This window comes from Megascapheus bottae, chromosome 3, assembly GCF_031878675.1.
Source record: "Megascapheus bottae isolate mThoBot1 chromosome 3, mThoBot2.hap1, whole genome shotgun sequence".
Classification (NCBI taxonomy): Eukaryota; Metazoa; Chordata; class Mammalia; order Rodentia; family Geomyidae; genus Megascapheus; species Megascapheus bottae.
The window spans coordinates 33,854,080-33,867,493 of record NC_143511.1 but is presented as its reverse complement, the minus strand read 5'-3'; the positions used below and the strand labels follow the sequence as shown (position 1 = coordinate 33,867,493).

General features: G+C 47.6%; 1 protein-coding gene across 1 annotated transcript in view; it reads right to left on the bottom strand.

The window, feature by feature from the left end:
- Window positions 1–13,414, bottom strand: part of Card11 (caspase recruitment domain family member 11) — a 70,965-nt gene that overhangs the window by 32,538 nt on the left and 25,013 nt on the right. Inside the window, exon 2 of the mRNA XM_090329833.1 lies at window positions 4,066–4,199. Within this exon, the coding sequence (XP_090185959.1) occupies window positions 4,066–4,072 (7 nt within the window). The 5' untranslated portion in view covers window positions 4,073–4,199. The remainder of the gene's footprint in view (window positions 1–4,065; window positions 4,200–13,414) is intronic.

The window sequence follows — 13,414 nt, the reverse complement described above, 5'->3', positions numbered from 1 at the left end:
TTCAAATCCTTTGCCCATTTTAAAACTGGGCTGTTGGTCTTTTTAGCATTGTGTTGTAGGAATATTCCGGATGCATGTCCTTTATCAAATGTATGACTTGCAAGTATTTTCTCCCTTCCTGTCTTTTTTCACATTCTTAGGGTCTAGGCTTGGGGCCAAGTGTGGTAGTGCATGCCTATAATCCCAGATACTCAGGAGGTGGAGAAAGGAGGATTGTGATGGGAAAAGTTAGATCTTATCTCAAAAATAAACTGAAACAAAGTGGGTAGGGCCCTGGCTCAAATGTTGGAGCATCTGCCTCACAATCAAGGACCTGATTTCAAACAGTACTTAAAAAAAAGAATCTAGTTAAAAAATTAAATTCTGATATCATCCAATGGGTTTTTTCCTTCCATTTTGATTTTTGGAACACATAGAAAAATTAATTGTTGCCAGGTGTTGGTTGCTCATGCCTGCAATCTCAGCTACTTAAGAGGCCAAGATCTGAGGACTGTGGTTGGAAGCCTGGGAAAGTCTGTGAGATTCTCATCCCCAATTAACCACCAAAAAGCTGGAAGTGGAGGCCTTGTTCAAGTGGTAGAGTGCTAGTCTTGAGCAACAAAGCTCAGGGGCAGTGCCCAGGCCCAGAGTTCAAGGCTCAGTACCTACTGGTACGTGCACACACTCACACGTTTCATTTTTTTACTTCTTGGGCTGGTGTTGTGGCTCAGGTGGCAGCATGCCAGCTGGGAAAGCACGAGGCACTGGTATCAGCGAAAACAAACACAACCAAAACTTCCAAACAGTTGCTTTTTTTCCCTAACAGTTTTCTACTTTAGTTCTTACATTCAGTGCTATGATCTGTTATGTGGCTGGTGTAGTCGGGCATGTCTCACTGCAGTGTGTCACGTGTGGATAGTTACTTGTTCCCAAGAAATCCATCCAGAAATTGTTTTTTCCCTGTGGAGTGAGCTTGGCTCCCTTGTTGAGAATCAGTTGATCCTAAATGTGGAAGTTTGTTCCTGGACTTTCAACTTGATCACACTCATGTCTGTTTATTTTCATGCTAGAACCACATTGGTTTCCATAGATTTGTAATAATTTTTGAAGTTGGGAAATAGGACCCCATCTCCCATTCTTGGTACCCTATGATTGTTCTGGAGATCAAGTGACCCTTTATTATTCCATGCGAGCTCTAGGATTTGCTTGCCAGTTCCTGAGGGAAAGGTAACTTTTTTTTTTTTGTCAGTAGTGGGGTTTGAATTTAGGGCTTTGCCCTTGATTGCCTAGCTTGCTTGCTCAGTGGGTGCTCTACCATCTAAGCTATGACTCCAGCTCAACTTTTCGCTGGCAATGTTGGAGATGAAATCTCACACAGACTTTTTTTTTTATGTGAGACTTGAACTCTGGGCCTGGGCACTGTTCCTGAGCTCTTCAGCTCAAGGCTAGTGCTCTACTCCCTGAGACACAGTGACACTTCCAGTTTTCTGGTGGTTAATTGGAAATAAGAGTCTCATGGTCTTTAGTGCCCGGGCTGGCTTTGAACCTTGATCCTCAGATCTCAGCCTCATGAGTAGCTAGGATTACAAGCGTGAGCCACCATGCCCGGCTCTCACAGACTTTTAATCTCAGCATCCTGAGTAGCTACAATTACCGGCATAAGTTGTGACCATCTGACTGACTCATTTATTGGTTTTAGGAGTAGATGACTTTTGATTTTCTAAAGGTAGGATCATGTCCTCTGCAAATAGTTTTTTACTTCTAGCTTTCAAACTGGAGATCTTTTGTTCCTTGTCATCTAGCTGTCCTGTGACATATATTACATATCCATGACTCCCACATACTCTGAGCTCATGCACCCACAGCTTACCTTTCGGTGCCACACTGCCTGGAGCCTTTTGCTAATACCCAGTGACTCCCATCCACCCTGGGTGGAGCCTGCTACATTAGACGCCCTCCTGCCAGTGCAGCAGGGCACCAGGGAGCTCATTTTTACTCAAGAAGGAAAACAGGCTTTCCTCTCCTCACATGGCCTGTGTCCTAAGCCAGTGCTACCAGGTGTTATTTAGTAAACGCACAGCAGGTATTGAAGCTACCTGTCCACTACTACTAACAGAACCGAATTCCCATTGTTCCCCTCAGGAATCCCAACTCACAGGTTTTGGGGATCCTGGGTGTCTTGTGAACTGCCAAAGTGGCTTTTGTATGGTATTTACCCACAGTTTCCAGATAAGCTTGTGTAGTACCCCACAGCTCCAGCCACCTGCAGAGAAGTTCAAGCTCACAGTGAACGGGGAACTCCCCATGTCAAGTGATGGGAGGCACAAGGCAGATGTTTGCCTTCTTCTTGGACAGTAACTCACAGAGAGGAGACCCTGTTACTGATCTTTTGGTTGTCAAAGTGATGCTCAGTATATCAGAGCCCAGTGTGGGATCTGAGGATCCCCTGGGACATACAAATCTGGAATGCTGTCCAAGGCAGAGAGACAGAAAGATGTTGGGCCCTGGGGGATGTGAGAAGAGTTGAAAAAGTCGCTCAGAGGTGCAACCGCAGGGAAGAACGGCAGGTCAGGTGCTAACAGCTTGTATTTCTGTGGGGCTCTGAAGTTCCCTGTCTAGGAATCATGGTTCCTGTCTCTCACAGAGTGGCTGTGGAGACTAGGTGTGAAACTAGCTGCAGGAGCCTTGGTGCCATGGCAACACTTCCTGCAGAGCCCAGGGTGGTAGATGCTACCTGAGTGAAGCAGGAAATGACTGGAATAAAACCTTTTTCCTACAACAAGCAGAGAGAAGGCCATTGCTGCCCTGTGAGTCTCCCGTAGGTGATGACATCACGAGTGGCCCGTGCTCAAGGCTGCTTGGACTCTATGGGTTGGCAGGGCTCAGGAGTGAGGAGCTTGTGACATTCTGTGAGTGTCATTCTGGGCACAGAGGGTTCTCAGAAACTTCTGACATGGTACTCACAGTGTGGTGGTACGGGTCAACTAGCTACACAGGCACAATGCAGCCCTGAGAGTGGCACCAGGAGGCCCTTTTAAAGGCTGGCACTAAATGCAGAAACAGAAACGGAAATGCCTTGCTTTGGGTTGTGTGCCTGCCAGGCACCACACCTGACCCTTTATAGAAATCACTTCATTTATCACAGAGGTGGGCATGGTCCCCTGTTCTGCAGACAAACATTAAGATGCAGAAAACCCCAACAACCCACACTGACCCCAAAGCGGGGCTATCTTCTGGGCCTGCCCTATACTACAGTGGCCCAAGGTTCCTCCTCTTGGACAGCAGGTGCCACTTTTGAGTGGGAATTTACTGGGAAGAGGGAGAGGTAAGAAAAGGACAGGAGAAAAAGCCAGGCATGGTAGCACACCCTTGTAATCCTGGTCACCTGGGAGGCAGGAAGAGCATGATTTCAAGACTCGCTTTGGTGAAATGGACAATAGTTTCCTTTTCTTTGCCAGTCCTGGGACTTGAGCTCAGGACCTGGGCACTATCCTTGGGCGTTCTCAAGACTAGCGCTCTACCACACAAGCCACAGCAGCACTGCAGGCCTTTTCTGTGCATGTGGAGCTGAGGCATGGAATCCAGGGCTTCGCGCAGGCTAGCCGAGCACTCCACCACCTCTTAGGAAATGGTCACCCTTGTGTACAACACCTTAATAGTAACAAAGTTATATGAAGACAAACAATCCAACAAGTTCCCGACTCCTGGGCCAGGCTCCAGCGTTGAGGGTGGGTCGGCCCACCTCCATCTGGGAAGCCCGGGACACCAGGCCACCCGCTCGGGGCCAAGCCCCAGCATGGCTGCTCGCTCCCTCTTCCCTCGTTCAGCAAAGACATTCATCATATGACTGTGATAATAAATCCGCTGTGATGGTACATTTTGCAATGTCGACCTTGATCTCTGGAGGTCTGTGTGATTTACCTTCTGTCACAGACCCGCCACGGCTGTGTCACAGGCATGCTGGACTCCGTTGACTGTCTCCCAAATTCAGGCTAACGTCGGATCTCACCCACTGCTCCCCTTCTGTTCCCCCTTTGCCAAGCCTCTCTATCTAGCTTTTCAACAGAAAGGCAACAGTACAAGTACCTAGCATATGGGAGCTGCTCAATGCACAGGAACTGCTGGGTGATTGTTGAGGTCTGACCCTTACACGTCCTGGTGGGATCTTGTCTTTCTTGGAGCCAGTCTCTTGCTGGAGCTACAGTTGAGATGGTTGGGATCTGAAATGGGAAGATAGATAAAGGTGGAGCAGAGCAGAAAAGAATCAAATATAGAGGGTGCTCTGAGGCGGGGTGTGGTTGAGTATGCCTGTCTACCCCAGCTACTTGGGAGGCAAGGATAGGATGAGCACAGTCAAAGCCCAGCTGAGGTAAAAGTATGAGATCTTGTCTGAGAAACTAAGATGGAAAACTTGGAGCATGGCCCCAAGTGGTAGAATGCCTACTTAGAAAGTACAACCCTGACTTCAATCCTCCATGTCACAATAAGAGCACAAATACGAGTGCTGTACTTTGGGAGAAAATGGCAGGAAATAAAATTCTGAGGTGGGAGAGTGTCAGTAGACAGTCACAGGTATACACTCCATGGAAAAGGGCTTCTGTTGTGTCCAATGGTGAGGACGACCTGGCAGCCCACCCTCCACAGGACCCTGACCTGTGGCACGGGAGGGGAGGGGAGCGGGTGGCCCCAGGGTAACTCATGGCCAGCATGGCAGATCTTCATGGGGCTCCAAGCAAGGCTGTGATCAGTGGTGAATTCATTAGCTCAAAGGAAGCAAAGCACATCCCTAACCAGAGAGTTCCTTTCACTATGAATTACGCCGTCAGCCTCGTGGGCAGGAACACACCACTGCCTCACAGCCCATGGTGATTTCCCAACGGAGGCATTCCTTAAGGGGTCCGACAAGGGCCAAGGCCACTGTCCTTGCCCAGCATAGCTGCTCAAGGCTGATGGGGAGGTTTCTGGGGGAAGGAGCAGGGCTGCTTTGAACAGGCAGGCCAAGGATGGAGCAGGTAGGGTTCAAACCCTACAGAGGCACAAAGGGACCTGAACTCATGTTGCCAGCTGCTTGGAACTTCTGGAGTTTCCAGAAGCTGCTTGGAGCCCCTCCATGTGGGAGGGACACATTAATCACAATTCAAATCATAAGAAGTGTGTGTGTGTTCAAAACCGAGGCTTGAACTTGCTCAGCTGGTACCCTATTGTCGTAGCTATGCCTCCAGCCTAGCTTTTCTGCTCAGACCATGCACCAACCGGATCCTCCAGATCTCTGCCTCTAACCACTGGTACCCAGCTGTAAGAAACATTTAATTGCAAGCAGAGTTGCAAATTAAAGGTTGCCACCGTTGCCCCTGCTGCTCTAGCTTCTTTCCTTTCCTTCTTTCCTTCTTTTTTTCCTTCCTTCTTTCCTTCCTTCCTTTTCTAGTTTCTTTTGGGTCAACACCCAGTGAGGAAACTGAGGTACAGGTTATCCAAGAACGAGAATGAGCCTTTTCTGGCCTAGACCTTGGACTACAGCCTTTGGGGACCTGGTCCTTAGACCAGACAACCTTTCTAGGTCTCTGATTTGGACAGTTCATCTCTTTATCGCTTAAGCTAGTGTCGGCCAGGGATAAAGGAGTAGCCACTGGGTGGAGGCAGCATGGACTGTACCCACCCACCTCTTGCTTGGTGCCTGGCACAGTGTTGGATGTGACTGACCGACCTTATGAACTGTCTGAAGGTGGGCATGCTGGTACACCTGAAATCCCAGCTGCTCAAAAAGCAGAGGCAAGAGAATCTCCAGTATGGAGACCCTGTCTCAAAAACAGAATTCCAAAAAAAAAATTAGGGGGCATGGCTCAAGTGGCAGAGCTTTTGGTAAGCATGTGTGAGGCCCTGGGTTGTGTCCCCTGTACTGTACAACACAAACCAGACAACATTCATCAGTGGGCATCTTCAGTAAAACCACCATTTACAGCTAACAAAATAAAGCTTGAAGCTGAGTGCTGGGGGTTCATGTCTGTAATCTTAGCTACTCAGGAGGCTGAGATCTGAGGACTGCAGTTTGAAGCCATCCTAGACAGGAAAGTCAGTGAGACTCTTATCTCCAATTAACCACAAAAAAGCCTAGAGGGACTGTGGCTCAAGTGGAAGGACACCAGCATTGAGTAAAAAAGCTACAAGACAGTGACCAGTCCCTGAGTTCAAGACCTAGTTCCAACACAAAAAGAGAGAGAGAGAAAAGGAGAGGTGGAGAGGGATGGAGGGAAGCAGGGTGGGAGAGAAAGGAAGAAGGAAGGAAGGAAGGAAGGAAGGAAGGAAGGAAGGAAGGAAGGAAAAAGAGCTTGGAGAAGTTCAGTGTCATTGGCAGAAAGGGAAGATTTACACTTGAAGTTCTTTCTTTCCCTTACTAATTAATATCCATCCTGTTTACAAAAAAGTTTATGTTTTAGGGCTGGGGGCACAGCTCCAATGGTAGAGTGTCTCTGAGTTCAACTCCACAAGTCTTCCCCCACCCAAATTGCTTCTGTAAAGGGCCATGATGGAAGTATACATACGGAACTTGAATTTGTCATCTTAACAAAAGAGTTGGAACTAAAACTAGGTTCTACAAAGACGGGCTGGTGTGAGTCCTTGGTGAAGCCATTTGTTCCCATGCAAGGCCTAGCTGACTCTTTTATCTGCCTCTATAAGAACAAACAGAGCCAAAGAAAGGTTGACTTCGGAGGGAAATCTCCACATGGACCAAGAGACCAAGAGATAAACTGGGGCCAGAAACTTGTAGGAAGCAGAGAACATACTAAGAGAAAACTTTTTGAAAGAACCCACACCCTAACTGGCATATTGGCACCTGCCTGTAATCCCTGCCCTCAGGAGGCAATGGCAGGAGGACTGAGGGAGGCATTGAGGTACATAGTGAGTTCTAGACCACCTTGGGTTAGATCTGTATTGAAACAAACAAACTAACAAAAAGTCCAAAAATTCTAACACCACTAACAAAATAGACAAATGGCCACTCCTTTAGCCTGAGTCTATACTATAACTATAGGCAATAGTAGGCTTTTCTCAAGAAAGTCAGTCAAGAAACAATAAAGAGCTCTTTGAGATTTGGAGGATTAAACAGAAAAGTTCAAGGATAGCATCTAGGCCCTAAGTTCAAGCCTCAGTAATGGTGTGTGCGGGTGCATATATGCACATGCAAACACACACACACACACACACACACACACACACACACACACACACACACACACACACACACACACACAGAGGCTGGAAAAGGCCAATAAAAAGCTGGGAAGATAACACTGAGGAAATTTCCCAAAAAGTTAGAGAGAAGAAAGGTAAGGAAGAGAGACAAATGAGGCCACTGTAAAAGGTCCACTATCTGATAAACAGATATTCTATGAAGAGATTACAGAAACAGGGATGACCTTATCAGAGAAATAATATTAGAAGCCAGGCACAGTGGCTCATGCCTGTAATCCTAACTAGTTAAGAAGCAAAGATTAGGAAGCCAGCCAGGAAAAAGGTTAGTGAGACACTCTTTCAATAAATAAGCTTTAATTCCAACTATGTGGACACATAGAGGATGGCAGAGAAACCATGAGATCTCATCCTAAAAGATAATGAAAGAAAAAAAAATGTACTGGAGGCTTAAGTGATAGAACACTGCCTAGAAAGCACAGGACCTGAGTTCCATTCCCCATATTATTACACACACACACACACACACACACACACACACACACACACACACACACACAGAGGCCCCTTCAAATACTCAATATATCAACCAAAAAGATCTTATTCTAAAGTTTCAGGCTAGCAGAGACTAGGAGAAGCTTCTAGAAGGAACATCTCAGGTTGCATGTCAAGAAGCATAGATGTTCACCCTTGCAGAAAGAGAGTTGCTGGCCCTCTGTATACCAGCACTGGAAGCTTGGCCACAGTGGGGTTGTGTTGTCCTGTATTTGAAAGAAAATGCTTCAAATCTTAAAAATTCCGTAGCTACCTAAACTACTTCTTACATGTGAAAATACAAAGTGCCTATTTGAAGAAAGGCCAAGATTCTAAATTTTTATCTTCTGTGCCTTTTCTCAGACCCCAGCAACATGAGGGAATAAAGCAATAAAGAGAAAGAAGGCAAAGAATTGATTTGGAAGAAGCAGCCAAGCAAGGAGGCCCCAGGAGGGTAGCAAAAAGTGGCCGGGAATAGCTGATCATCATTATGGTGCAAGGCCAGGTGCTGGTGATTTACATCTGTAATCATAGCTACTCAGGAGGCTGAGATCTGAGGATCCAGATTCAAAGTCAGCCCAAGTAAAAAAATCCGTAAACCTCTTATCTCCAATGAATCACCACAAGACCAGAAGCGGAGCTGAGCTCAAAGTGATAAACAGCTAGCCTTAAGCAAGAGAGCTTAGGGACAATGCCCAGGCCCTAAGTTCAAGCCCCATGACTGACACCCCCCCAAAAAAAGGAAAAGAAAAAATAATGTATTGTCTACTGTTAATGGTCGCTGAGAGACAATTCTTCAGTATTATCTGATATAGTTAATAATTTAAGTCATACCATTAGGGAAATGATAGATCTGAGAATCAAATGGGAAAAATTACTAATAGGTTAAATAACTGGGCCCCCGAAAAAGAGGCAATATTAACTCCAGGAAAACCCTAAAACCTACAGTCAGAGCACACAATTGGTTATTTGATGTGTATAGTGTTTACCTAACCATTCCTGGGATTCCAACACAAATAAATAACATGTGTAGAGTGGAGCAAGAAGAAGTTCTTGGAGTGCTAGTGGAAAAAAAAGCACTAAACTTTAATTTCCCCAACCATTTGCTAGCCATGCAAATCTACTGTTTATCAATAAGGGATAATGCCCAAGGAAGCAGCAGAGGAGAGCCTGGGAAGGGTGGAGGCTGTGGCCTCTGCCTTCGGGATTGGGACTGGTTGTGGCAGCGTGGCAACTGGTTGCCCCTCACCAGCCTATTTACTTTCCAGCCCACAAACAGCTCATGTATAATTGTGTCTCATTTAGTACCCACAGCAATCCTATGAGTTAGTGGCTACTGCCATGGAAGCTCAGAGAGATCTAGCAACGGTTTGTTTTAGCTCTGTATGCCCAGTTGGACTTAGCTGGGGGAGGGAGGAGGGAAGGGGAGCTTAACTCTTAGGAGATCTCCAATATACATTTTTTGGGTAAATAAATAAAAAGAAATATAAACCACGAGGCTGCTGTTGCTTCAGATCCAGAGAGGGAAGCCCAGGTCTCCCAGGACAGATGGCTTGCTCTTGTCTCCAAGATGCCCTAGCACAGAAGCTCTGAAACTCCAGGAGGCTGGAAGTCAGATTAATGCATCTGTGGCTAATTCATTTGCCTGGGTGATTGGAGCACACAGTTTGATATGCAGGGTTTAATTATGCCAAAGAAGCAGCCACTTAAGTGACAGGACATTGGGGAAAGAAAAAGAGGGGAGGTATTTAAAAGGATGTTCTACTGCCTAAGAGAAGGGATGGAAGAGACATTAGCCCACACCCAGACAACTGCCATCATCGCATTCACAGCCCTGAAATGAGAGCCTCGGGAAAGAGAGCCAGGACCACCCTCCATGGGCCCCACTTGAATTCTCTTTGCCCTTACAGACAGGGCTGGCATTCCCTTGGGAGAGTCTCCCTTACAGCCCAGTTAACTTGTTAACCTCTGTCTGTCTAAGCTCATCCAGGGAAATATTGACAGAATAATATTTCCCATCAATTAACATGTGTACAGCAATCAGCAGAGCTTCACCGATACATGTTTTCAAAGCAGCAATTATCATCTTAAATTCACAGTGGAGAGGCAGACGCTGCCAGCTGTGGAGCCAACACCCAGCCTCTCCTACTTGTTCACAGATTCCCCAATATTGTGTTTATGGTGTTGACTGAGCCTGTCTCAACAAAACAAAACAAAACCTCCTCCACCTACCAAACCCTACTTCGCTCCCAGGATCCCTTGCAGGTAGAGGTAGCTGTATGGCACAATTCTGGCCAAGTGGAAGTTTCTGGTAAAGACATGTAGGAAAGGCTCTTTAAAGTAAGCAGGATCAGGTAAGAAAAGCCTGTTACTTGTCCTTATCTTCCTGTCTGGAACATGGATGTGGTGGCTGGAAGCAGGGCAGCTACTCTGTGGTGATAAAAAGTGGCTATACTCTGAGGATGACCCGGTGAGCATGTTATGAGCATGGGGTAATTGGTGGCAGCTCTGGAAACAGCTAACCTTTGTGCTCTTGGTCTGTGAAACAGCTCAAGATTGTATACCACTGGGTTACGTTTCTATTACTTGCAAACAAACACAATCCTAACACACACAGGATATATAAGGTCATGTCTTCTAAGTCATACTGACCACAAGCAATACTGGGATTTGAACTCAGGGCTCTACACTTGCCAGGAAGGCATTCTCTCCCTTGGGCCAGCCCTTTCTTGCACTGTTTTGTTTTTGAGATAGGGACTCCCTTTCTGCCGGAACTGTGATCCACGTATTTGAGGTTTCCCATCATAGCTGGGATGACAGGCCAGATTCGCACCACTGCATCCAATGTCTTGCACTGAAGTTCTTTCTTACTTTTCTGCCCTGAGTTGGTCTGGAATCATCCGGCTCTGCGCTCTCAGCTCTGCTCACACGGACTCTGTACTCCTTGACCTGTACGTTAGTAGAACCTTCTATCTGTCCTTCCTGGGCCAAACTGCTGCAGATCCTCAAATTGCTCTCTTCAGACAGCACACATCCTATTCCAGCCTGCACAGGACTCACAGGGCACTTTCTCCATCCGCCTCATCAGTCCACACATACCACCCTGGTTTCCACCACACCTAGGCTTTTCCCCAGCCCACCCCACAGTTCCACCCAGGCAGCTGAGAGAACAGGAGGCTGCCTGAAACATTTCCATCTGTGTCCCTTAAAGGCCTGTATCCATCTCTTCTTGGGGACTCCAGCCCATGGCCAATGTTTTCTGTGGATAAAAATATTTCAGCTTGTGGAGCACTGGTGGCTTACATCTGTAATCCTACGACTAGGGAGGCTGAGAACTGGAGGATCACAATTTGAGGCCAGTCTGGGAAGAAAAGTCTGGGAGACTCAGCTCCAATTAACCAGCAAACTGTCTAGCCTGGAGGTGTGGCTCAAGTGGTCGAGTGCCAGCCACAAGCAGGAAAGCCCAGTAAGAGCATGAATTCAAATCCCCAAATGGGCAAAATATTTAATTTCTCAATTTGTTTGGACAAGAAGAAGTCAGGATGGGAGGATATGTTGTGTTGGGAGCCGAGTGCAGGGTCAGGCTGGCCCATGAATCTGCATCACTGAGTAAGATAACCACATAAAGAAATGAGCTGCCTTGTATGACGCCATGCCTATGAACTTGGAGCTATATCATCGGTATTGTGAATCATCTTCTGCTGAGACTTGATTATCATTATGTACTAATGTGTTATTGCTTTATCACTCTCTGCTGAGACCTCTAGTGAGAGTAAACACGTGGACCTCCCCCGCCCTGCCCACCTTTGTGCTGATAGGCTCCTGCATCCTATATTAGCTAAATGTACTTTCTCAATAAACAAGTTCCTGCCTTGATGGGTCTCTCTGATGCATCTGATTGTCCTCCAGCGAGGGAGGGCTGGGTGCGGGCGGTCAGTCTTGGCAGGGGTGTCTTCTCCTTATCCCTCCTGCGGGTCAGGAGCGACCGAGGACTAAAAACCCCCGACAGTGGTGGGTTACTGAGCCAGATGTGGAGGGTGTGGCCAGACACCAGTCTGTTCCTACCAGGGCCCTGCCACATGTGCAGAATCACTGCAGTGACTTCGGCCTTGGGACTGGACTATGAACCTCAGAAGGACAGCCTCGGGAGCTCCGGCAATGGAGGGCATGCCCCCTTCCCACTCCACCCCCAGTTGTTACCTGTGCTGACACTACTGCACAAGAGTGTGTGCACACGGCTCAGGAGCAACGGATGGAAGAAGCTGTTCTGCAGTGCATACCCCTTCATCACACTGACCCCGTCTGCACCCCCAGCCTGCGTGCACAGCAGATTAACACCTGGCATGCCCACCTCAGGGCAAGCTCACCTTCCTGGACTCCCAGGAAGCTGGGCATGGCCTTGGTGGGATGGAGGGGGCACCTGGCCTTCCTGGAGGAGCAGGCTCTTCCTGCTGTACCCTTTGTTGCTGGCTCCACAAAAATCCTTTGCCAGGTCCTGTGGCCACCCTCAGGATGGGGCGGGGGGGGGTGGCTGTGGGGGGGTGCACTTCACTTTGGCTCCAGGCATTCTTCTTCAGTGTCCTGCCTGTCCTCGCCTGGAGTGAGAGGGAAGTCAGGGAGCCCTCTTTGAATCCCTCTTGGGGGTTGGCTGGAAACCTGTTTTGTTCTTTTTTTTCTTTTGAGAGATGTGGGACTTGAACTTGGGACCTCGCAGTGTTCCTGAGCTCTTTTTGCTCAAGGCTAGCACTCTATCACTTTGAGCCACAGTGCTATTCCATGTTTTCTGGTGGTTAATTGAAGATAAGAGTCAAATGGAGGGCTGGGAATGTGGTGTGGTGGTAGAGTGCTTGCCTAGTACGCATGAAGCCCTGAATTCAATTCCTCAGTGCCACATAAACAGAAAAAGCCGGATGCAGCACTGTGTCTCAAATGATAGAATGCTGGCCTTGAGCAAAAGAAGCTCAGATACAGTGCCCAAGCCCTGAGTTCAAGCCCGAGGACTAGAATGTACACACACACACACACACACACACACACACACACACACACACACACCCCAAGTATCACAGACTTTCCTGTCTTGGCTGGCTTTGAACCCTGATCCTGAGATCTCAGCCTCCTGAGTAGGTGGGATTACAGGTGTGAGCCACTGGCACCCAGTGAAACCATGGTTCTGATGATAAAAACACTTTATTCTCACAGTCATATTCAGCTTCAGTCACCAAGGACTAAATATTTATGTATTAATTTATTTTTGCTGTACTGGGGATTAAACCCACAGCCTCATGCTTGCTAGGCAGACCCTCTACCACTTGAGCTGCACCCATTTAGTGTTTTTTGTTCTAGTTACTTTTTTCAGGTAGAGTCTCACACTTTGACTGGGCCGACCTGGGGCCATGATCTCCCAACCTCAGACTTGTGAGTAGCTGGGATTACAGGTGTGAGGGCCCATGCCAGGCTATGTGGACTTCTGATTTGAGGATTGGGCAAGAAGTTTGGAAGGAGCGAAGGCAGAGATGGTAGCATGGACGCAATCATCCACGATCACTTGATTGCGATTGTGTGGGGCCAAGCCCATGGGCCTGAGAGCTTCTAAGTGACAAGGTCGAGCATACATAAGGTCACCGGCATCATAAAAAATGAGCCCCTCCCAGAGAGCAGTCAGGGGAGAAGCTTGAGGGTTCTTAGTTTTCCTCCTTGCCTCTTCTTCCCA